General features: G+C 38.1%; 1 protein-coding gene across 9 annotated transcripts in view; it reads left to right on the forward strand.

The window, feature by feature from the left end:
• The first annotated feature begins 2,137 nt into the window (after window positions 1-2,137).
• Window positions 2,138-24,793, forward strand: part of LOC131307586 (uncharacterized) — a 71,058-nt gene continuing 48,402 nt past the window's right edge. For 8 of the 9 annotated variants that reach the window (XM_058334184.1, XM_058334185.1, XM_058334181.1 and 5 more), the window contains exons 1-19: window positions 2,138-2,596; window positions 5,053-5,156; window positions 10,602-10,736; window positions 10,832-10,882; window positions 11,523-11,617; window positions 11,687-11,804; window positions 16,484-16,585; window positions 16,678-16,866; window positions 16,948-17,108; window positions 18,278-18,448; window positions 19,297-19,386; window positions 19,480-19,801; window positions 19,925-20,029; window positions 20,105-20,200; window positions 22,909-22,976; window positions 23,541-23,661; window positions 23,741-23,947; window positions 24,097-24,300; window positions 24,389-24,498. In XM_058334184.1, the coding sequence (XP_058190167.1) occupies window positions 2,500-2,596; window positions 5,053-5,156; window positions 10,602-10,736; window positions 10,832-10,882; window positions 11,523-11,617; window positions 11,687-11,804; window positions 16,484-16,585; window positions 16,678-16,866; window positions 16,948-17,108; window positions 18,278-18,448; window positions 19,297-19,386; window positions 19,480-19,801; window positions 19,925-20,029; window positions 20,105-20,200; window positions 22,909-22,976; window positions 23,541-23,661; window positions 23,741-23,947; window positions 24,097-24,300; window positions 24,389-24,498 (2,546 nt within the window). In that variant the 5' untranslated portion in view covers window positions 2,138-2,499. Of the gene's footprint in view, window positions 2,597-5,052; window positions 5,157-10,601; window positions 10,737-10,831; window positions 10,883-11,522; window positions 11,618-11,686; window positions 11,805-16,483; window positions 16,586-16,677; window positions 16,867-16,947; window positions 17,109-18,277; window positions 18,449-19,296; window positions 19,387-19,479; window positions 19,802-19,924; window positions 20,030-20,104; window positions 20,201-22,908; window positions 22,977-23,540; window positions 23,662-23,740; window positions 23,948-24,096; window positions 24,301-24,388; window positions 24,499-24,793 lie in introns of those variants that run through there. The other variant, XM_058334187.1, reaches the window with a different exon arrangement.

Below are 24,793 nucleotides of genomic sequence, written 5' to 3' on the forward strand. Positions count from 1 at the left end.
CTAATTTAACACTATCACTCACGGATAGGAATATAGGTACGTGAAACCCTTAATTGCAAAATATAGACTAGAGGTTATGACTTTTTACCAGGGTTTGAAGTAATAGCAATAGTTTATACAATCTATTATAAAATATTCATTTTTTAAGTTAAAATACCGATCTTCTTCAAAAGCTACTAATATTGTAGAGATTTCCATTCATCTTGTTGACGGAGGCTTTGAAAATCAAGCGCAGCGTACATGTTTGGGAAAATAAATCACTCTATTGAGGGACAATCATTTACTACTTGTAAAGCCTAAAAAACCTTAGATAGAAAAGATGATGCGTAAATCATTTGATGCCAGGGGCAAAATCATAGAATCTCACAGCCGATTTTTCGCTTGGCCAAAAAAAAAATACGAAAGAATATCATAGCCGTTGCCATATGTCAGTAAGTCTAAAAGAGAATGTCACTGTCTCACTTTAAAAAAACACACTCCTTTATCCTAACCAGCAACAATCGGAGAGCAGCGCAATGCAATACCACACCTCAAACAGGCTTAATAAGCTCCAAAGAGGGAAGACCTATACCCCAAACCCCATTAGAGAGCAGCGCAATGCAATACCACACCAACCACTTCATCTTACAAAACCAAACTTGCACACATCGGAAAAAATCCCTACTAAAACGACGACACATGCAGAAGGGGAGGAAGACCACCGAAGGGAAGAGACAACCAAAATAGCATAAAATTAAACCAAAAAAAAACCTTCAAAAACCTAACCCTAGCAGAACTAAAACACCACCACCAGTTGCCGCAGATTAGACCACTAGCAACCGTAGATCTGACCTCAGACAACAAATATCACCACCATCAAACGCCGGCAAACCACCAGCCGCTACGGCAAACCACCACTAGCAACCTTTCAAACAGTAACACCACCACTGCTAGCAAACCTTGAACGACACAGAGATGGACTGGGAAGAACCGGGTGCCAACAGTACCGCGGACGGATTCGACGGAAAAGACCAGCCACGGAGAGGGAGAGGGAGAGGGAGAGGGAGAGGAGGAAGAACCGGGGGGTGGTTGGCTAACTTAAGAAGTTCAACAATCGACATTCACATAGCCTCAAAAAACATATTTAGGCTATGATCTGAACTACTAATTTACACAACTCACGAACACTATAGTTGTACAAAAATCAAGTTAATTGGCATTCATAATCTCACGACAAAAGTAGATTTGTCAAATAATTAATTTTCCAAATCATATTGACCATTCAATTTTTCGTTAGAAAAAAAATAATGTCCGAATTAGTGACCAAAGATATCTGAGCAATGTCTGTTTTTTCGTGCATGATCTATTAATTAGTTAATTCTAAAAATTGAAAAATTTAAATCACGATAACAGAACTCAATAAGATTCACACTTGACACTACCATGGTGCATTAAAGGGAGACCCTTGTCCCATCCCCAAATTGTCGGAGCCAGATCCAGTCTATTTGCTTCGAACCAGTTTGGTTCATTTGGTCAGATTTAAATAAGTGTTTTTTTAAAAAAATAATCAAAAACACCTTCTTTAAAATCTCACTTTTTGGACAGCTCAGATGCAACCAAATAGACCAAACTGGTCCGAAGCAAATGGACAAGATCCAAGTCCCAAATTGCCTCCTACGATCGTGTGGAATTTGTGTGTCTATAGGGACTAGAAAAGCATTGCTACCCACAAGATTTGTCTCACACTCTGACTCAAAAAAATTGTGTGACCCCATCTCCAGTTTCATATCCAATATCCATTAATTAATGAAACTGTGCCGTGCTGTCGGCACTGATGATAAAACACATTTGTCCTCTGAATTTTGGAAAGTCTTTACGTATATTTGATTGAGATTATTTTTTACAAGATCCCGTAAAATAATGTTTTACAGGAAATATGTGTTTGAGATCATATTTTTTGCGGTACCCAACGAGAACCCTGCGAAAAACCTGTATATGATCTTTTCTTATTTTCTCTGTTCAAAAATACTTTTCGTTAGTAAAACTCTGTGGGATCCATCATAAAAAATCCCAACATTTTCCCTTGGGTGGAAAGAGTCCGGATGCACACCTCTTCCAAATATCAGCCCCGTGGTCCAATTGACCAATCAACGAGTGGCATTTAATTCACATCATTTATGTCTCTTTACCGTTTCTAAAATCTGATATCAGCTTTGCGCCACCTGTTATGAGGACGTTGCAGCGTCTGCACGTAATGCAAAGCAGAATCCTTCTCTCTCTCTCCTCTCTCCCTGTCTCAGCAATCGAAACTTCACAATACTTTTTCCACCACCACGATCTCTCCTCCCCCCCCCCCCCACACCCGCGCAAATCCCCCCCTTCTCTGTACCTATACATACCTACACACACCCCCCCCCTTTATTCTCTTGTACTTCTCTCTCTCTCTCTCTCTCTCTCTCTCTCTCTCTTCTCGTGCTATGTCTGAATCAGTTGCGTAATTGAGACCGATCTATTGCGAAGATGTTGGAAGATCAGGTGACATATTTGTTGCAGAGGTACCTCGGCAATTATGTGCGGGGTCTAAACAAAGAAGCCCTAAAGATCAGCGTCTGGAAAGGTTGGATCACTTGCTCTTCACTTCTTGTTATAGTATCACTCGTTCTTTTCGTAGTCTTAAGGACTTGAATACTCTTCGACATCGTGATTAATTTGCATTCAGTAGCGCTATGATTTTGTTAGTATACGTGAAATTCTTAATTGTTTATATTGAGACTGAATGTATAAAGAGTTGTGTATATAATTTCCGTTTGACCAAAAAAAACACAAAAGAGTTGTGTATATTGAGGACGGTTAAAGGGATGTGTGTAATGAAAGAATTTATGTTGTTAATTACCAAAAAAAAAAAAGAAAAGAATTTATGTTGTTATCTCCAAAAGTTGCAAGTTGTTTCAGATGTTATTCGTTTCGGTGAATTGCTTCTTCCTTAAGGTGAATAACTTCGCAAGACAATGCTGGTCTCATCAGTGGTTACGGAGCAACACTAGCACTAGATCCGTACCCAGACCTAGAATGCTTGTTTCCTCTTTTTCCTTCTTTTGGTACAACCTGGTAAAGTAGTTGACATCTGATCAACAATTAGGTTGATGGCTCCCGTCTATTCCATTGCCTCACCTTTCTTCTAGGGGGAAATTTAACAAAAATTAAAGCGATCAAGGGTCTTAGATCTTATTCAGTAGTTGGAATGTGTGCATCTTCAAATAGAAAGGGACTACAGTAATGAACCACTCCGGCATATCGCGTGGGTGGGCATAAAAGGATTTCGCATGCGTAAAGGGATCTCACTTTTTCTTATGTAGGTTCTCTAACCTTTTGGCCACCACATTTCTTCCAAATATAAGGATTAGAAAGTGGACTCCTTCATTTTATTGTTTCCTTTTGCTCTCAACACTTTGAGCCACTTTTCATGGCAAAATCAAGGTTTCCGATAAAGTTGTCAAAGTTTCTATCGCGTTGAAGAAGATTTGGGCCATCCAGTAGCATAGTCTCTGACTCTATATTCTCATCTGAGACAACTCTGGATTCACATCATACTACTGCTTAATAATCATCGGCTGAGAAATTTGATGATCTGAGCTTTCCTTAACCACTTGACCAATGTGGTAACCTGACCTGTCATGATCCATTGCCTCCTCTAGAATCCATGTTTTAGGTGTCAGCCGTGGTCCCATGAATATTTCTAGCAGGGATGGCAGCAATGCAACCAACAGGTTGACCTATGTGCTCTGAACGGTGTCAGCTGAACCATCCTTGCCACAAGGGCCTACACAGTTTTGTTATGCCATCTAACATGGATTTTAACTAGAAATTATGCTTTACGCACATAAAAGCTGGAGATCATGGAGCGATTCTCGGTGGCAGTTGCATATAATCTGTATAACGACCATTGTATGTGGTAAGTCATCAGTGTCAGGAGTTGAATAGATGATATTTGGCAATATAACACTTGACAGTAGCGACATTCACAACGTCCAAGTCCTAGCGCTTTGGCTTGTTGTTGAGGGTATTGAAGAACTTCCCTTCTAACGTGTCTATGGACCTTGCAAAGCCTTTCGTTGTTCATCTTTCTCACTATGCCAGCCCCTTTTAGTTTTTTTTTTTTTCCGGTCAAACAGAAATACCAGCCCCTTTTTGTTTGTCAGTTCATGTTCATTTTTCCTGAGCAAGAACAACGGGCTTAGTTGCAAAGAGATGCGGCCTTCCTTGCTGTGCTAATGGCGAACTGCTTCTTGGTTCCATTGAAGATGGCATGGCGTAGGAGATCGTCATTTGGAGGGCGTTGTTTCCTTTCAATTTCTCGCCACGGCTTCTTTTTGTTGGTGGTGCTAGATGATCTCAGCTATGGTGGATGTTTGAGGGCACATAATGTCCAAGTGGCCTTAGATCCTTTACAACCTATGGTTTTTTCTATTAGTTGCGATGTGAACAGGCCTATTCAGAAAAATTGCGGTTATCAAATAAAAAGTCCCAAAAATACCTTACAAGATGGAAGTTATCCTATAGATGCTGTATTCATGAAGGGACCAATAGACGGTATGAGGGGAGTCGAAAGGGGGTCACCCTTTTGAGTTCATATCTGTAGGATTGGTTTGGCCTCATAGTGGATATAGTGAATACCCTTCTATTATCATTTTCAACAACATTATTGTTTGTTTTGAAAAGCTCCTCCACATAATTAAATATATTGCCATTTTGAGACCAAAATGTTTTACTAGTTGAGTTTGATGTACCCTATGAGCTAGAATATGGTGCAAGACATGATGCTTTACTACCATTTGAATTAGGTGCTGAGCGAGGCAATCATCTTGTTGAACTTGTTAGCTTGTTGGTTGACATGGAGAAAGAGAGTAATCCAATTGAGAATTTAGAGATCCAGTATATGCTTGCTATGTAGTTGCCATTGTTCTGCTGACCTACTAATAAATGCTTATATACTTCCAACATTGCGGGGCGTTCATGTTTTTTTCCTGTGATTTGTCTGAATTGTTTAACCCATTGCTTTGAAAACTATAACAGGTGATGTAGAGCTAACAAATATGCAACTGAAGCCAGAAGCATTGAATGCATTGAAGTTACCTGTGAAGGTCAAGGCCGGATTCCTTGGGTCAGTGAAGTTGAAGGTTTGTATAGTCTTACTCGTTTTGTTTATAATTGGTTAAAACAAGTTTTTGTGACTTAGTTTTTACATTTGACCGATAAACACTATTCAATGAAGATTTCTTTGTTGAAGAGGACGTTTTGAAATACCTTCCAAAAGTACAAGGCTACTTCTGGGTTAACCAAAACTAATTTGTTATGTGAATTGTTAGTATTCTGACCTGGAGGAAAATTATTTACGCATTTGGAGTTGGTAGATTGACGATATTCTGTTTTGCAAGTGTGGTTTCATTGAGGAAAACTTGCATTTGAATATGTTGGAGGTGGGCGCTGATGTGGCTTTGATTGTCGAGGTCTAAGAAATGTGTATACAAACACATATATCAACATAGACAAGGACTCGGAAGATGACAAACTTTTTGGAAGAAACAAAGATTTGGACGCAAAGGGGATAGGACAACAAGAATAATAAACTATTGCTATATCTTTTATCTTTATGGTTGTTATATTTACAAAAACCAGACTAATGAAAATTAACACACTTGCAATAGGAAAAACGCTAAATATAAACAATTAATTGATCGTCCAGAAAAAAACAAACTACAATCTCCAAACAGGACCCAAAAAAGAAGCATTTTTACCAAGTAGAAGAATAAAGGAGAGAACTCTACCTTACTTTATAAAAGGAAAAGAAAAACAGAGGGGCTATGTTTGTGTGTGCAGAGAGATCTCTATACACTATACAGAGGAAGAGAGTGCATCTTTCAGAAGGGTGAGATTAGTCTCCAGTGCAGGTGAATCAAATTGTGAATCGAAATGGCCTTTTTTTAAAATTGTAAATGTAAAAGATTGAGTCATTACACATATACAAATATATGTAAAAGATTCATTATAAAGATGAAAGCTTAGCCCTAATACAACAAAAGTATGTTTTTAGCAATGATTATGTAATCTAGTAGATAAGGAACTTGCTTATATGGCGACATATGTGGGTTGTCAGACGTGTTGCCCTACCGTGATGTATGATTTTGAGGATGCAAGAATTAAAGACATCGATTCTTCAAAATTCGCCTTCATGTAGGATATTATGCTCGGTAATATTCTCAACTACTTGTCTAGCAAATTAAGATAATAGCATGATGAAGTTGTTGAGCCCATCTATTGACTTATATGACAATGAACTATGGAAATTTCACCAAACTAATAGTAGATAATTCATGAGGACAACTGGACATGCAATCTTAGCCTCAAACATATTACAGAGATTATTTTTATATTTGTGAAAAATGAGAAAACAATGGTAACAACATGCTCTCAATAAGATTAGGATTCTAATCCATAGGTTGTTGAAACAAGTTTTACATGGGAATGTAGTTTTTTCTGAACTAAACATTCTATGAAGTTGTATTATTGCTTTGTTCAAAACAAAAATCAAGTTAAAGCGGTTTCATATTCGTCAAATGTAGCAATGTTATATTTGCAAGAATTGAATCGTGAGTAGGTTTGACAAAAAAAAAAAGAAAAAAAAGAATCGTGAGTAGAACTGTAAATCATATGGTTTATCATTTGTTATAGCATTGAATTCAAAACCAAATGGCAATGAGTGGAGAGGCCACTTAGGTTCATATACGGGGCCACTCAGGCTCAGGCTCATATACGGGGCGGTTCTGCAGACAATCAATTAAACACCTAAAAAAACACCCCAAATCTCATTCTCATAGTTCCCGATCAAATTTTTATGATCCGAATCGTTCAATGTGTGCAGAATGTGATTTTTAGGGTGTCCGCGAACTATGAGGTGTTTTATTAGGTGTCTAATTAGTTGTCCCCGGAACCGCCCCAATATATATATATCAGTCCACTTCTTATAAGGGCGCCCTTACCGTATTACTGTAAGGGCTTCCCCTTTTCTCCCATTTTCCGACCAAATTTCGATGATCCGAGCCGCTCAATGTGTTCAGAACGTGATTTTAAGGGTACCCGCGAGAAATCAACAAAAAAAAAAAGGACCGGAAAGGGCTTGATTTGAGCAGTTTTTATTTGAACCGTTCGATAAAATACAAACAAAAACTGCTCATCAAGCCCTTTCCGGTCTTTTTTTTTGCTGATTTCTCGGAGGTACCCTTAAAATCACGTTCTGAACACATTAAGCAGCTCGGATCATCGCAAATTGGTCGGGAAAGGGACGTCCTTACCGTAATACGGTAAAGGCGCCCTTGTAAGAAGTTTTGTGTGTGTGTGTATATATATATATATATATATAAATAAATAAATAAAGTCCCCTTCTTATAAGGGCGCCCTTATTTTAGTTAAGGTAAGGACACCCCTTTTTTCCACTTTTCCGACCAAATTTCAATGATCCAAGCTGCTCAATGTGTTCAGAGCGTGATTTTAAGGGTATTTGGAAGAAATCGGCAAAAAAAAAAAAAAGACCGGGAAGGGCTCGATCGGATCAGTTTTTGTTATATCATCGAAATTCGATAGGGGAGGTCCTTATCTTAACAAGTTAAGGACGTTCTTATAAGAAGTTTTGTGTGTGTGTGTGTGTGTGTGTGTGTGTGTGTGTGTATATATATATATATATATATATATATATATATAGTCATCTTCAAATGAGGAGGTCCTTATTTTAGTTAAAATAAGAACCTCTCCATTTCTCCCATTTCTCGTTCGAATTTCGATGATCCGAGCCGCTCAATGTGTTCAGAACGTGATTTTAAGAGTACCCGCGAGGAATCAGCAAAAAAAAAGACCGGGAAGGGCTTCATCCGAGCAGTTTTTATTTGAACCGTTCGATAAAAAACAAACAAAAACTGCTTGGATGAAGCCTTTCCGGTCATTTATTTTTGCTGATTTCTCGCGGGTACCCTTAAAATCGCGTTATGAACATACTGAGCTGCTTGGATCATCGAAATTCTATCGGGAAAGCGAGGTCCTTATTTTATTAAGTTAAGGTGGTCCTTAGGAGAAGGAGACTCTGACTCTCTCTCTCTCTCTCTCTCTCTCTATATATATATATATATATATATATATATATAGTTTTGGAGGTTATGACTAAACCCATGTGGGACAAACTCTAACACTCCCCCGCACGTGGAGAGGTAAACAAAGGATCCATAACATTGGGATCACAACGGAACGAAGTGTACTTATGGCACATACAACAGGGTAGTTAATCAAGAGAGTCTTGTCCAAAAGCCTCCGAAACCTTAGCTCTAATACCATGTTAAAGCATCCAATTCAAAATCAATTGGCAATGAGTGGAGAGGCCGCCTAGGTTCATATACTAGTTTTGGAGGTTATAATTAACCAATGTGGGACAAGCTCTAACATCACCAATTTTATCCAACCCTTGATTCACCTATAGATTTGTATTATTTTTGCATAAATCGTAAATTCAATTCGAATCAAAGTGTAATCATGCAATTTTGGCAACAATGCCAGATACTTGATGATTGATCGTTGATTGTTCGATGACTTTCTTGAACTGATTTAAGGGTACTTTTCAATGTTTTTAGTTTCAAACCATTTATAAATTTTTTAGTAACTTCTCAAATGTATTTTACTAAACAATGGTGTTCTTGAACTGATTTAAGGTGTTTCCCCCCCCCCCCCCCCCCCCCTCCCCCCCCGTATCGTTCTTAATTTCAACCCATTGTTTGTAAAATACTTGGTTCCTTCTCAAGTGTATTTTATAACGTACTGGTTAGTGAACATGCATGTCAAAGGCTTTTCCTTCTTGTGTCCAGTTGGTAAACAATGAAAACAGCAGGACATGCCACATAGCGCATCCAGGCAGGCATGTCTGATGCCTTTCTGAATATGACCTAGAGATGTCATCCATTCAGGCATGTCCGTACTTCATAGGCCGAAGTGCTATGGCACTATTACTTGCAATGGGACATCTGAGCTGTGATGATAAATGGTATTCATTGTGAGCTGGACATTGTATTACCAACGCGTGACACAGCCATGTTTTTGTGCTGCCTCTCGAAGGGTGGAGGCAATGGCTGCAGTAGCTACAGTGTAACTTCCATCATCATGTTGATATAGAAAGAGTAATCTGTTGGTGAAAGTACTTTCAAATCCTTGTAGTTTGCTTTTACATCCTTATGAAACCCCATTAATTGTTCGTTGATCAGTTTATAATAATCAAGTGGCCTATTGTTATTCACTTATTTGTTTCTCTTTTGGTGATGTCGATAGAGAATTTCTTTCCAGCTAATCTCATCCTCGTCCCCTCCTGTGTGGACAGCTATATGATTATTTTCCACCATTTTGCTTTATCACGAGCCATAGATTCGGCAGAATTATATTTTATGATGTGTTTCCTTGCTATCCCAACCAATGTTGATTTTGCCTTTCTTTTTTGTGTAAATTTACTGCCAGTGCAGGTTACATAATCCTTTCTTTGTTATATGGTTAGTAGTCTTTGTTGCACATGGAGAATTCCATGTATGGATGTGTTTGCGATAGCTGTGGTTAATTGGTTACAGATTTTAGATTATAGCTTCAGATTTTGCTGCAGGTTGTGGATTTTAGTTTTTTGTAGAAACAGATAAATGAGTTTATTATAGCTTTGAGACTGCGTTGAAAAGCACCTCAAACTCAGCTTCTCTAGAATCGGATTTTATTTCCTATTTGAGCTTCTAGGAATCCATTTAAAACCCGTTGATAAGAACTTTTGAGAATCACTCACAACCACTTTTTAAAAGCTAAAATCTCAAAATTTGCCTCTAGAATATTATATGGTGGTCGCATAGAGCTGTAGAGGTGCAACAACACTCAGCCCATCCTGTCCTGTTTCTTGCTTAAAATAGATCTCATAATGGGTATTCATGTAATTGAGCCTCTGTGGTAGATGAAGATGATTGTCAGGCACGTTTTGATCAACCTTATGACACGCTAAAGCTTAAGCTCTTAGGAAATGGGCCCAACAATATAGATCAGGCTATACAATAGTTTTCACCATTAATCTTTCTTCGATTTATAGCTCATCCCACTGCTGACACTTTCAGTTGTTTAGTCTTTGGTATCTTTGAGCTTTTTTTGGATTGCCTCCCCAATGTATTCCTGATTGGCTTTACTTAAGAGCAATCTGTTAGGCTTAATTATGTGACCTATTTGTTTACTATGCTGCGTATGGTAATCGTGGAGATTGTTTGCCATTTTTTATATGGCGAAGGTAAGTTGGGTGGTGAACGTGGATAATAGAAACTACTAGACACTACTTGTGGAATATTCCTGGATTATCGAGTTATTAAAGATATGCAAAGTATGCTGTATGAAAATATAAAATTTGGTCAATTGCATGAGACAGTTTTGTATAAGATTTATATAGTATCTGCTCTTTTTGCCAATCTCAAAGTTTATCCTTTCAACAGTAACGTACTTAAAGAACTGCTGTGTAACAGCAACACTTATTCATTCGTATTTCCAGAAAGATTTCTTATTTTTCTTTATATCAGGTTCCATGGAGCAGGCTTGGCCAAGATCCAGTTCTAGTCTCCTTGGATCGTATTTTTTTGCTAGCTGAACCTGCAACTCAAGTTGAAGGGTGCAGTGAAGATACTGTCCAAGAGGTTAAGAAAAGCCAAATACGAGTAAGAAATATTTCTGCTGTTTGAAATTCGATTGCCTGCTCTATGCTGCTGATGTTCAAACTTCCTCATTCATTGCTTCCTTCTCCTTGTGATAGGAAATGGAAATGAAGCTCTTGGAGAGTAGACAACTGTTTAAGTCAGAAATGGTATGCTTTTCCGTAGTTCTCTTGGGGGTAATTCTGACATACGTTTACTGATTTTGCATGTTTAGGACTCCTAGATAGTGATTGGCTGGGCTTGTGACAAGTTGTGAGTGGTTTACCTGACTGACTTGTAGAAACCAGGTTGAGCTTCTGGCTTATTAAGCATGGTTGATGAACCACTTTGGATTCTGTAACTTTCCAAAATCTGAAAATTCGAACTTCTGAGAGAATTCTGTTCTGACAACTCCCCAGCAGTCTGATAAATCCAGCGGAACATATGTTGAGGTTGCTCATAGCCGTATGGATCACTTTGACTTGCTCTTAGAACATAGACTTCATAACCTGTGAAAGAGCTCCAAAGTGACTGTAAACATAGGTTTTGTTTCTTGACTTTCTTCTCAATTGCAATTCTGTGCTCAGCCTGATTGTGGAAAGTGTAATTTTGAGTTTTCCTCATTTGGTTCTGCTGTTTTAGATAATTGGCAATAGAGCCATAAAAATGAATCGTTGAAAGACAATTTTCGAGTAAAAGTCATCTTCTTTCGTCTGTTCTTGGTTATTCGTTTTGTTGGGGTATTTTGGATTGCTATTGTTAGAACTTACACTCGATTTAACTTTTTTGTTGCTTTGGTTGTATGTGAAGAACAAATCGTGGCTGGGGTCATTGATCGACACAATAATTGGCAACTTGAAGCTTTCGATTTCGAATATTCACATCAGATATGAAGATATTGAGAGGTAAATAAGTTTTAATGCTGTTTTCTCCAAAAGACTTGTTTAATAGACCTCATGACTTCCTCTTTGTAGCAATCCTGGTCATCCATTTTCAGCTGGTGTTACCTTGGAGAGGCTATCAGCTGTGACAGTAGATGATAATGGCAAAGAGACTTTTGTCACGGGTGGTGCCCTCGAACGTATTCAGAAGGTTCCTTTTCTTTCACTACCAACTGCATAGTGGTTAAAGGAGATCCCCTTTTTTGATGACCTACTGCCCTATGTGCTGAGTTTTCTTGAGTAATTTAGTTGTGATTCTCGTATGATTGCATCAAGTTGCCTTGTTTTGCCTCTTACTACCTTCAGTGGTGTTACAATTAGTTATGATTGAATAGAAAAGAAGAAGAAGAAGAGGAGGAGGAAGAATAAAAGAAGGGAGGAATGATGTATGAGACTGTGAACGGCTAGAATGTGAGAATATTGGGAGAAAATAGTTATAGTTGTATTACTAAATCATAATGTCACCAGTCTAATGGGTGGCTATATAAGCAACCCTAGCAGAATATAAAACAACCCCCAATATTTCATGAAGACTATACCACCCGTAAATAAATAGATAAAGGAAAGTAAGATAATACTACACACACCCTGAAAGCATCACAAGTTTGCTTAGGCGAAAAAAAAGAGCACCTGTGAGCATTGTTTCTGTGGAGAAGTCACCCAACTGCATCGATGATGGAACAAACGGCGGGTACTCAATCTCTATGCTTCGTTCGCTCATGGAAGACTAAATTATGTGCAATCTAGATTAGTGGCGTAGCCAGGAATTAACGATAGTGGGGGCACTTTTTAAACACAGTTCAACAAAAAAAAAAAATCATAATTAGCAACACCAAAAGAATAAAAGAATGCTTGTGCTAACAATAATTTGAAAAAAAGCTAACACATTTACTAAGGAAGGTAGTAATTTCATAAACTATCAAAATAAATCAATTGTTTGAATTGTCTCAATGGACCAAGTCTAATAGCAGTTAGATACACAATAACTAAAATGTTAATATTTAGCAATCTTGATCCAATCAGAAAAAATGTGCTTTTCTTTTCCAATTTTATGCTTAAACCTCTAATTTCGTCACGCGTTGTGAGTTCTATCGACAAAGACAAGATTACTTTCAAAATAGTGAATAATTAATGAAGTATAATGCATATAACTCATGGTTTAGCCACTTACAAATTTGGACATTATGTATTGAGGAGTTTCAAATGGTGAGTGGTGACTTTTTATCTATGGAGCACGGGTACCGGTACGCGGTATGGGTACGAGTACGGGAAACAGCAAAACCTCAAAAAGTAGGGTACGGGTACGGCGGGGGTACGGCGAATATATATATAATTTTTTATTATTTTAATGTTTTTTTTAATCTTTAAATGTCAAAAAAAATATTTTATATCACTTAAATTGCAAAACATTTAAAAGAAAATCCAGTTGTAGTCCAATAAACAATTAATAGGCCCAGAGCCTAATTTAATGAAGGAGCCCAAACCCATAAACTCTTCTTCTATGGAATAGAAAAGCCCACAAACCCATAACTAAATGAAAGCCCAATAAATAGACAAACCCAACAACTTGTCAAACCCTACAGGTTTGCTTCCTTTTCTTCTTGCGTCTGTTGCAGCAGCTGTTGTAGCTGTCCAGATTGAACACAAGCTGCTGCAAAGTACCCAAGGCGTACCCAAGGCGTACCAGTACCAGTACCCGGTACGGGTACGGCAAGGTTTGTGGCGTACCCGTGCTTCCCAGCTTTTTATTCATTAAACATCTCACTTCGCAAGTGTAGTGGAATTGTTGTAATATTGGAAACAAAAAGTTGAGAATGAAATATATACAAAATGTATTAAAGTAATTAAACAAAGAATAATTTAAGAAGCCAATTACAAGGAAAAAAATACAAAATCTGAAAAAAAAAAAAAAAAGAGTATTCAGTGGGGGCGCATGCCCCCCTTCGTCCTCAAGTGGCTCCGCCACTGATCTAGATGGCAGTTCTATTATCATAATAAAGAGGCACGAAGACTAGAGCCATATTTTAGAACCAAATTATTAGTAGTAGCAACGGTCATAGCGTGATATTCAGCTTCAGCAGTAGACCGGGCAATAACAAATGATTTTTTTACTTTTACGGGACATAACAGAATCAAATAAACACACAAACCTGATATGGACTTTGTGTTAGATATATCACTTGCCCAATCGGCAGCAGCATAGGCCCTAAGAGTCTAGCTCGACACAGAAGAGAGTGGTAAACTCTAATAGATAGAATTACGAACATAACGCATATGCATGACAAAGCAACCCAATGAGTAGAATGAGGTGCTGAACCAAACTGACTGACAATCATTACCGCATACGCAATGTCTGCACAAGTCAAAATAAGACAAACTAAGCAGCCTACATGCTCGCAGTACTCCATAGCATCATCAAGAGGAACATCCTCTGAAGTAGAGAACTTAACATGCAAACAATGGTAGAGGTGGGAATAAAAATTACTGGGGGCAACAATTAAGCACAACTTCAAGAATTTTTTTATATATATTTTTGCAATAAACAATGATGAATTTTGTTAACCACTGGTCAATGGGTGGCAGTTATTGTGTAAATATGGCCACAAAGTTTAGCTTTTCAATGCACATCACAATTTTCAAAGTAGTTTTTATCCTTTCTAGACGAACATTAAGGGTAGAGCCGCTAAATACCATACATTGCGCGATGAATAGCATCTCATCAACCGAGCCCTCGTTAATAAATTCTCTAGTAAAATTCCTGTTTTGACGGTCTAAACCAAGCTCACGTTCTCTAATGTTTGAAAGTTGAAATAGGGTTTTGAGATTTCACAGAAGCTGTGAGAGAAGTGTTTAAAGTTTAAGGTGTAATTTAGTCCTAGTGTAAATTACAGTATGGTTGTTAAAATCTTACGATACGGGATAAGTATCTTACGATTTGTATTGTCTCCTTCCAAAAACGATATGTATCCCAACCCGTATCCTTTTTGTATAGAAATCCTACGATACGATGACGTATCTTACGATATAATAGCGTATCCCGATTCGTATCCTACGATTTCTTATTGAGAAGAAATCATACATATTTTAAGAATTGGAACGCAAACGCATTCTGAATCATTTGATCTAATTATGATGGTATCCAAACCATTTAGAGAAAACCAAAATTCGAGGTTCGAATAGAAGAAAGAACATATTTCGATCATGTATTGCACGACTTAGGCACAAGAAAGCCTCATTATGATAGACGTTACTTGGGAGACTTGAAATTTTCCATCCTTAAAGCCTATTTTTCATACATTAAACAATTATTTTCATATATCCAACAGATTTTTAGATTATAATTAATTATAAATATTATTTTATATATATTATATTTGTTTTCGTTAATGTATCTTACGATATACGATACGTATCCCGATTTGAAAACATGTTTAGGACTGAAATGGATGGGAGAAACTCGGAGGAGGGTGCATATCCACTTTGTTAGAAAGGAACCGATATAGGAACGCATTGATGACATTCAGCTAAAATAGAGGGCACTTGCAAACATCAACCGCAGATATCAAAGTGCGAGCAGTAATCATCTTGGCAAAATCGATCACATATTTCTGAGGGAAACCCTTAGCAAAGCAGGCTTTATACCGCTCCAAGGACCAATCCGACTGATTCTTTACTTAGAGCCATTTGACCAATAAGATTTCTACAATTTGGTAGTGGAACCAATTCCTAATTGCGAGTTTTAGCAAGAGCAGGTAGCTCTAGGGCTGCAAACAAACCAAGCTGTTCTAGCAGCTCGAGGCTGAGATTGGTAACGGCTCGACTTCGCTCGGTTCATGATGTAAATGAACGAGCTTGAGCTGGGGTTTTTTCTCATTTAGTAATGAGCCGAGCTCGAGCTACCCGAAGTTCGGCTCATGTTGGCTTGCGAGCTGAGTCTACATAATATATATTGTAACTTAATTATTGTCTTGCCTTTGACTGCCTCGATATAAGTTGTCATGAGTCAAACGTGGTGAGGGACGTGTGTGGAGATAAACTCCTCGAGAAGCTTTATAGAGAATTTATTGCCTCTTCTACTTGTTTTTGTTCGATGTGGGACAAGAGTAACAAATTTGTGCTTCCTTCTCCTTTGGTCCCCTCCTCGAGTCCTTCATCGGACCTGAACATAAAAGAGAAGTGCAGAATGCTCTATGAGAAACCTTAACTTGTTGAACTTGGCTTACGTGTTCGAGCCAAAGAGAGCCGAGCTCGAGCTTGAGAAATTTTGTTCGAGCCGAGCCCAAGCCTCTCGAGCTCGAGCTGATGTAATTGTTTGCGAGCCGAGCTTGAACACTCCAAAGCTTGGCTGGGCTTGTTTGCAGCCCTAGGTAGCTTGTCATTCATGATATTTAGCGAATTAGGATCATGGCAAACTTCTCTGTATTCCTCTTCCTTTGTTGGACGACCTCTTTGTTTCTCTCTCCCTTGGTTCTTCAATAAAGAAGTAGTCTTCCCTCGTAACTTATTTTCTTCAATTCTATTCTTACTTGGTTATCAAGTGTATTTATTTGTAGCATTGAAATGTGTTTCCTTTCACGTTTCATTGAATGTTTAGTTCGATGTCAAGTCTTGGTAGGGTATCTTCGGATGAAAATATAGTAAGCAAGCGAATACAAGATAACAGACCTGGCTGATTGAGTGTTTAATCAAGTGTATTTGCTGTTAAGTCTAAGTGGGGTATCTTCGGATGAAATTTGTTTCCTTTCCCTCTTTGTTTCTCTTGTCCTGGCAGATTGATTAATTAATGTGGGATTTTTATATTTCTGGCCAATTATGTTTCTTTTCCCGCAGTCTATAGAACTCAAGAGTCTAGCAGTTTATTTGGATTCTGACATTTCTCCATGGACTATTGATAAACCATGGGAGGGTTTGCTACCTATGGAATGGAGTCAGGTATGTTCTGTTTGCTATTGTTACCACCTAACACAGTTTGCATCTGGGTTTTCATTTTGAATGAAAGCATAATGAACTCTCGTGAGCTGTAGGTTTTTATGTTCGGCACAAAGGATGGCAAACTGGCTGGTAGTCCTATTAGAAGGCACACATATGTTTTGCAACCAGTGACTGGAAATGCAAAGTACTCAAAGCTGCGGCCAAATGTGTCTGTAAATAGTGGTCAACCATTACAAAAAGCTGCTGTGAACTTGGATGATGTTACACTCTGTTTATCCAAGGTTATCTGCTTATCCTCTCCTTGCTGGTTCTTAGCCTAACGAATTTCAAAAGTTGTTGAAGGCTAAATATTTTATTTGCAGAATGGTTACAGGGATCTACTGAAATTAGCTGATAACTTTGCTGCTTTTAATCGAAGACTAAAACATGCTCATTTCCGTCCGTTTGTCTCGGTGAAATCCAATCCAAGAGCTTGGTGGAAGTATGCCTATAAAGCTGTTTCAGAGGAGTTGAAGAAGGCTAGGTATCTAACTAGCTTGTTCTCTTTAACCTTTAGTCTTCCCTTCTTTTTTTTTTCCTCTCGTTACTTTCACACTGCAACTAAATTGCTCTTGGAAATTGAGCGGTTCGGTTGCTATACATATGAAGCCAGTCACATGTTGCCTGGGCATGAATGCAATGTGGACTTCTCAAACTGGTTAGTCATGAAAATAAAGCTCTAATGGCTCTGGTGGAGAAAGGCTTTGGAATTAGCAACCAAAATGTTAAAGAAAAATTGCAAAACTCAACCCAAAGAGCAACATGAGGTTCCAAACTGTGCCATTAGTCCATGATAAAAGAGTCCTCGTATCCCAATCAAGAAATGTTGCATTTCCTTTGACGGGTGGATGAGGTGTTATAAAAGCAGCTAGATCTGAAATGAACGACCCCAAAAGCAGTTGGCGTCTGAAAACCTCAAGATTGGTAAAACAAATAACAATTGGTCAATGAATCAAACCTAAGCCAAACTTCGAACTATGTTTCCGTAATGAATTTTGGCTCCTTAGAGTTAATTGGAAGAATCAAACCTGGAAAAAGATTATTAATTTTATATTTTTATCCTTGTGATAGCTTAAATTCCTTTGCCAGTCAAAAAAGAAAATGGAAAAAGATGGCTGGAAAGACTATTTTTTTTGTAAAATACTCGGAAAATCAAAAATCACATCAGATGGTTCCTAAAAGTTCCATTCAACTGACCATAAGTACCACGATGAAGAAACGAGTCAGATTTTGTTCGCCGCACCTTGGCTGCACTATAAGTTTTGACGTCGTGCCAATGTCATCCTTCAGATGATGATATCTGCACACCGTAACCACCTCGTACAAATTTTTAGAACTTGTGATTGGACTTAGAGTTGGATCGAAAACTTTGACAGTAAGTTTAAGTTGAAAACTTTGGATTTAAAGTTTACGACAATAATAATAAAAATATTTTAGCGTGAAAAATTGAGGTTTGATAAATAGCTCTACCACTCGTATTAATAGCTTATGCCATGTACAACAATATTATCATAATACCCTGGCTAACAATAGGAGGGAAACAATAATGAGAACAACCAACCCAAAACGCTACACTAACAAATGTCAAAATCTGGTTTTGTTTCTACATATGGTAGGGACACTTTTATTTATTTATTTATTTTTTTGTGGCAGCGGGAAGCTACCATGGGAGCAGGTCCTGAAGTATGCAAGGTTGCGTAAAAGATATATACCTTTATATGTTTCTCTTTTGAAATCCGACCTTAGTAAGCTGGTGGTTGATGACAACAAAGAAATTGAGGAACTGGATCGGGAACTTGACAATGAACTCATACTTCAGTGGAGGTACTTTACTTCCCTGCTAGTGTTTGTTTATATAGTCATTACTCTTTGAGGGGAGTTGACTTTTGTTCACCCTCCACTTAAGAGGGTGAACATTACCCTCCTTCCTATTGGTTGAAAGGGTGTGGATCCCACATTCCCACCACAAGGTGATGTCACACTTACCAGAAAGTGTATTACATGGTAAGCATGACATCACTTTGTGGTGGAATCCACACCATTTCAACTAATAGGAAGAAGGGTAATGTTCACCCTCTTTTAAGGAGGGTGAACAAAATTGCACTCCCTTGAGGGAGGCAAATTTTGGTGAGGCAAAATTTATCTGGCTTTCATGTGTAAGTTGACCAGCTAATTATATGTGATAACTTTCAGATACTATATGCAATTTTGGGGCGAGAAACATCCTTATGAACTCATGAGTCATCAATGATTGTAGATTCAAGAGAAATGCTTTACTCTGTGTGTCCGTGGTGATATATAATACCCTCTGTAGAAATATTTCACTGCTTCATAAATTATTGGAACTGTGTTCCACAGTTCCGATTTATTTTTTTCCTCTCTAACTTTCAAAAGTTATTACTAAACTTGCATTGAGAGATCTGCCAAGTGTCCTTTCTTCTCTCCATCCTTTTTTCATACTTAATTTCGTTCCAACATTTGAGGATTTAATGCACTTTGTTTCTTTTTTGCTTTTCTATATTTTCTGGAGAATCTTACGTGGACACTGCATAACGAGAAGGAGACGATAAACAACTTATTGCTCAATACTACTGCAAACTCTGTCATTTGTAATCAAGCAGACTTTTAGATACCTGTCCGTTTAGTTCTCATGGTGTTGATGTGTTTCTCAGGATGTTGGCTCACAAGTTTGTGGAACAGTCAGTAGAGTCAGATCTCCGCACTAGACAGAGACCAAAGAAGTCATGGTGGTCATTTGGATGGTAAAATATCCTATGTTGAGATCCTTTTTAGTTATCTTAGTTATTTGGACTTGCAGCTGCTTTAGATTCTAAAATGAACGAACATATTTTCAGGAATAATCAATCTGATAAAGATGAAAGTGGGCCAGGGGGTTTCGGAGAGGAAGATTGGGAACAACTGAATAAGATTATTGGATTCAAAGAAGGTGATGATGGACAATTTCTAACATCCCATGACAGGGGTGATGTGCTTCATTCTGCAGTGGAGGTTCACATGAGACATAATGCTTCAAAACTTACTGATGATGATGAGTGTCTGGCTGAATTATCATGTGACAATCTTGATTGCTTTGTAAAGCTTTATCCGGAGGCCAAAGTTTTTGATGTGAAATTGGGATCATATCAGTTGTCATCGCCAAATGGTCTCCTTGCCGAGGTCCTACTATTCTACTCCATTTATGTGCTTCCACTCTCTCGTTTTTATTCTCTGAACAGCCAGGTTCCGGTTTATGCACAAGTGACTTTGGAGCCTTAATTCTTTTGTCTTATCTCCATGCAGAGTGCAACTGCCAGTGATTCGTTAGTTGGTGTCTTCTGCTATAAGCCTTTCGATGTTAAGTTGGACTGGAGTATGGTTGCTAAAGCTTCTCCATGTTATGTGACTGTAGGTTATTGTTGCCTTGTCTTTGAACAGTTACCATGCCTGTAAGACTCTACTAATTGACTTGCTTTTGACCAGTACCTGAAGGATTCCATCGATCGAATTATCAATTTCTTCGAAAGCAATACTGTGGTTAGTCAGGCCGTAGCTCTGGAAACTGCTGCTGCAGTGCAGGTTTGATTCTAAATAAACCTTTCCTACGAATAGTAATTTGTATGTTAGGAGTTGCAAACCAATGCTGGGCTGGACCACAATCCAGAGGACTTAAGATTCATTTGGAATTGAAAATGGTTGCTACATGATAGACTAGTACCATGCAGTTAATAAAAAGTTTAAATTGAGACTCGGAAACTTGAGCGCTGAATTGATTGTGCTGAAGGCTTTAAGCGCCCGAGTTTTTAGTAGTAGGGAGTGATCGCTCTGTAAGTATCCTACGGTTTCAGGAATTGGGCAAAACTGTTATTTTTTGGGGTGTTCAGATGTACGATTTGGATTTTAGATGTTCCGGTTGATATGATGATTCTTTTCACAAATTCATTACAGTAGCTTAGAAAATGTCTATCTCGAGTAATTTGTATGCTTCAGTTAGTTATTCTTACTAGATATGGAGAGTGCATTTCAAATTTTGGTGCTGGTGCTTGCAGTTGGGGTAGAATTGGCGTTTAGCCCTTTCGGGTATAACGATGAACAATGGTGTAGCCCAGAATTGACAATAGTGGAGGGGGTGGCACCTTTTAAACACACTTCAACGAAAAAAATCGTATTAAGCAATGCCAAAACAATAAAGGAACGCTTGTGTTAAAAATAATAAATAAGCTACCCATTCACCAAGAAAGGTAGTAATTCTATAAACTATCAAAGCAAATCATTGTTTGAATTGTCCCAACAGATCAAGTCTAAGAGCAGTTAGATATACAATAACTAAAATGTCAATATTCAGCAATCTTGATCCAATTAGAAAAGAAATACACTTTCTTTCCAAATTTTATCCTTAAACCTTTAACTTCGTCTCGCTTTGTGGGTTCAATCAACAAAGATAATACTAGTTTCAAAATTGTAAATAATTAATAAAGCATAATGTATATAACTCATGATTTAGCAACTTATGAATTTGGACATTATTCATTGGAGAGTTTGAAATGATAAGTGGTGGCTATTTTTTGCATTAGACATCTCACTTCGCTAGTGTAATGAAGTTGTTGTAATATTTGAAATAACAAATTGAGAATGAAATGATATACTATGTATTAACAATGAACAATTTAAGAAATCAATTTATAAGAAAAATACAAAATCTGAAAAAAAAACAGACCACTCAGTGGGGGCCCGTGCCCCCACTCGTCCTCAAGTGTCTCCGCTAGAATGATCACAAATGTCTAGATAGGTAAAGGGTTATGTACTTGTAGAGTTTTCAGCAGGGGCGGAGGTATTAAGAGGCCCAATGCCGCCCCCCCCCCCCCCCCCCCCCCCCCCCCCCCCCCCCAAACTTTCCAAAAAAAGAAAAACAAAATTTGCCTTCTACTCTTGAACAAATAAAACAAAGCCCTTCTCCTTCCATCGTTTTTGACAACTTACACAATTGGTGACTCTTGTTGCTTTTCGTGTTGTTCTTTGATTGAATCGGCTTGATATTGCTCGATTGAATCGACTTGAATGTTAGATTTTAGCAAACAGGTGATTGTATATATCAAAAGGGAAATTGCGATGCAGTTTAGTTTAGAGTAAATCAATCTTAAATGATCTAGGCTATTTGAAAATATGTCGGTTTCACTTTGATAGATTCTTAAACAACTTTTGTTCTATTTTTATGAGAATCAATCTTGAAAAATGTATTTTGGCTTATCCTTTGACTATGGAATGCAAGTATAGTGGTAGTGGTTTTTTTTACTTATTTGTTGAGTAAGAAATAGAGAGATGTTTGACAATGAAATTTTTTCCGTTATGACTCAACCCCCCAGGATTCTTAATCCTAGCTCCGCCACTGGTTTTATAACCTCCGGACACTGGAAGTTCAGGACTATGAAAGTTAGGGTTATTTACGGTTTTGGATTATTATTCCAAGCATCATATTTGGAATCAAATTTTCCATATTAGGATTATTATCCTGGTTAGTATACCGCTTCTGGCCCAGCAAATATACCTCAGCAATCTTAGCTCAGGGGGCATAACTTGTTCTCTTCAAATGAGTGGAAGTAATAGACATCATATTAGGAGACCAAGAACCAAATAAACAAATAGCAAAAGTAGAAGTAGAGCTCAAGTCCATGCAAAGAAATCTCCTCAATGTAAGGAGCATAAACTGAACACTGAGTGAGAAATCAACCAACTGAAGAAATAACTGATAACCAATGACCGTGCAATATGTGCATCAAACAACCTCGACAACGAATGGAAACACACACAACTACACAAATGCACTAACTCAAAACAGTCAGATGAAATTAGAATGACCAATATAGAACCAAGAATAACAAAAAACCTACTACCAACAAGGCATGCCCACTAGCAGTGATGAGGTGACTCCAGTTCACACGAGCAAGAGGTAACAACAGCCAATTGACGAGGATAAACCGAATGGAGTCGATGCTGCTAGGGTGGGTGGCGAGCGTGGGGGTCATGTGGTTGGGGCTGGTTGGGAGGGCAACGGGGTCGGGTTGACAGGACTGGGTTGGGCAAAGAGAGACAAGCTTCGGAGGTCGATTGGGTTGGGGGAGGGGGGAGGATGAAAAGTTCTTAAAATTCTTTTGGCCTCGAAAACCTTATGGACTTTTTAGAATGATATGTTGGTTTTGAACCTTTGTGTGGGGGTTCCCTATCTTATTTTCAGAGTTTGTTAGGACTCTTGTTTGATTGCTCTGTGCCTCATGTTTCCATCCTTTCAGATGACAATTGACGAAGTTAAACGCACTGCACAGGAACAAGTGAACCGAGCATTAAAGGAGCAAGCCAGGTTTCCTACTTTTTCTGCTTCTTAAAGTTTTAGACAGTTCTTCGCCTTAAGGTCTTAATGATAAAGACACGTCTGATTGAATCCTTAATTTTAATGTGTTATATGGACGTGTCCGTGTATATTGTTTGGACTTTACAACTGTACTATAGTGTCTGAAGGATGCTGCTTCACCTCCTTTATAAAAGAATTCTACATGACCAAGAAAAAGTCGAAAATCCACTTATCTTTGTCTATTTTCTGTTTGCTCGAGATTGTGTATAGCAAGTGAAGTCTGGTTACGTGATGCATTCCAAAGTCCTTGGGCCTGTAGAGTATAAGGTGAAGTGGATCTGGATGCTTTTGAGTGGGTGGTCTGAAAGTACTTAACACGGTTCCAGTAATCCTATGAGATATTCTTTGCAATACATTAGATTTCTGTACACCTGCTAAGTTTGCCTGTTTACAAGAATAGACATCGTTCTGTTCATTGATTATCCCTACCAATGCCCAGTATTGCAACCTTTAAATGGATTTTGATTGTATGTTTGAGAGATCAAATTGCATTTAATGTCTTCTTTCTGCTAGGTTTCTTTTGGACTTGGATATTGCAGCTCCCAAGGTTACCATTCCGACAGATTTTTCTCCAGACAACTACCATTCCACTAAACTTTTGCTTGACTTTGGAAACTTGATAATCCGCAGTCAGGTCTATCTCTGAACGTTGTTGAGATTGTTTGGTTCAAATTGAATCCAAAGCTGATGCAAAACTTACTTTTTATGTGCAGGATGACAGTGAATCTAGTTCAGCTGATGATATGAATCTATATTTGCAATTTGATCTCATCTTGAGTGATGTATCTGCTTTTTTGGTGGATGGTGACTATTCTTGGAGTCAAACCTCTTCGATTAGCTCTGCTGATTCTAACAAGTTTAAGGTTGTCAGTTTTTTACCAGTAATTGATAAGTGTGGGGTGATCTTAAAGCTTCAACAGGTAATACACTTCTTGCATTGAAATTTCTGACTCTCTCGTGTTGTCTGAAGCTAATGATTCACATTCCTATTCTTCTGTACTGTCCGAACTTCTTACTAGCGCATTAGCAACTCTTTATTTGAAGCTATTAGTTGTACTATTTTATGTAGATCCGCTCAGAGAATCCCTTGTATCCTGCAACAAGACTTGCTGTGCGGCTTCCATCACTAGGGTTCCATTTCTCTCCAGCTCGTTACCACAGATTGATGCAGATTGCGAAAATCTTCCAGGTGGAAGATAGTGAGAATGCAGATCTAATTCAACCTTGGCATCAAGCTGATTTTGAGGGGTGGTTGCCAGTTCTTACTTGGAAGGTTTTCCCTGGTGCTTGTTGTCATTCATTATTGTTTTGATTATCTATAACCTTCTCTGATATTTTTTCTGCTGTCATGTTTGTCATAGGGTGTGGGAAACAGGGAAGCGGTATGGCAGCGCAGATACTTATGCCTAGTTGGGCCTTTCCTTTATGTACTTGAGAGCCCTGACTCTAAATCCTACAAGCACTGTATCAGGTTCAAACATCGTAGATTTTCAAATTATTCCATGCTTTTGTACAACTATATATTCTACTAGAGATACATAGTTATCAGAACCATACTATTCACAATTTGATTCGCAAAAGATATGCATGAATCGAGATTGTGGTGGAATCGGTGATGAATCATACAATTCACAATTTACGATTCGTTCGATTCTTGAAACTATCACATCCAACGACTTCGGAACCCTTTTTACCTCTTTGTTTTTTTAATGACAAAAAATCAAGAATTTAACTTCGTAGTGTAAGTTCAAATATATACAATACCC

The sequence above is a fragment of the Rhododendron vialii genome, chromosome 11a, assembly GCF_030253575.1.
Source record: "Rhododendron vialii isolate Sample 1 chromosome 11a, ASM3025357v1".
Classification (NCBI taxonomy): Eukaryota; Viridiplantae; Streptophyta; class Magnoliopsida; order Ericales; family Ericaceae; genus Rhododendron; species Rhododendron vialii.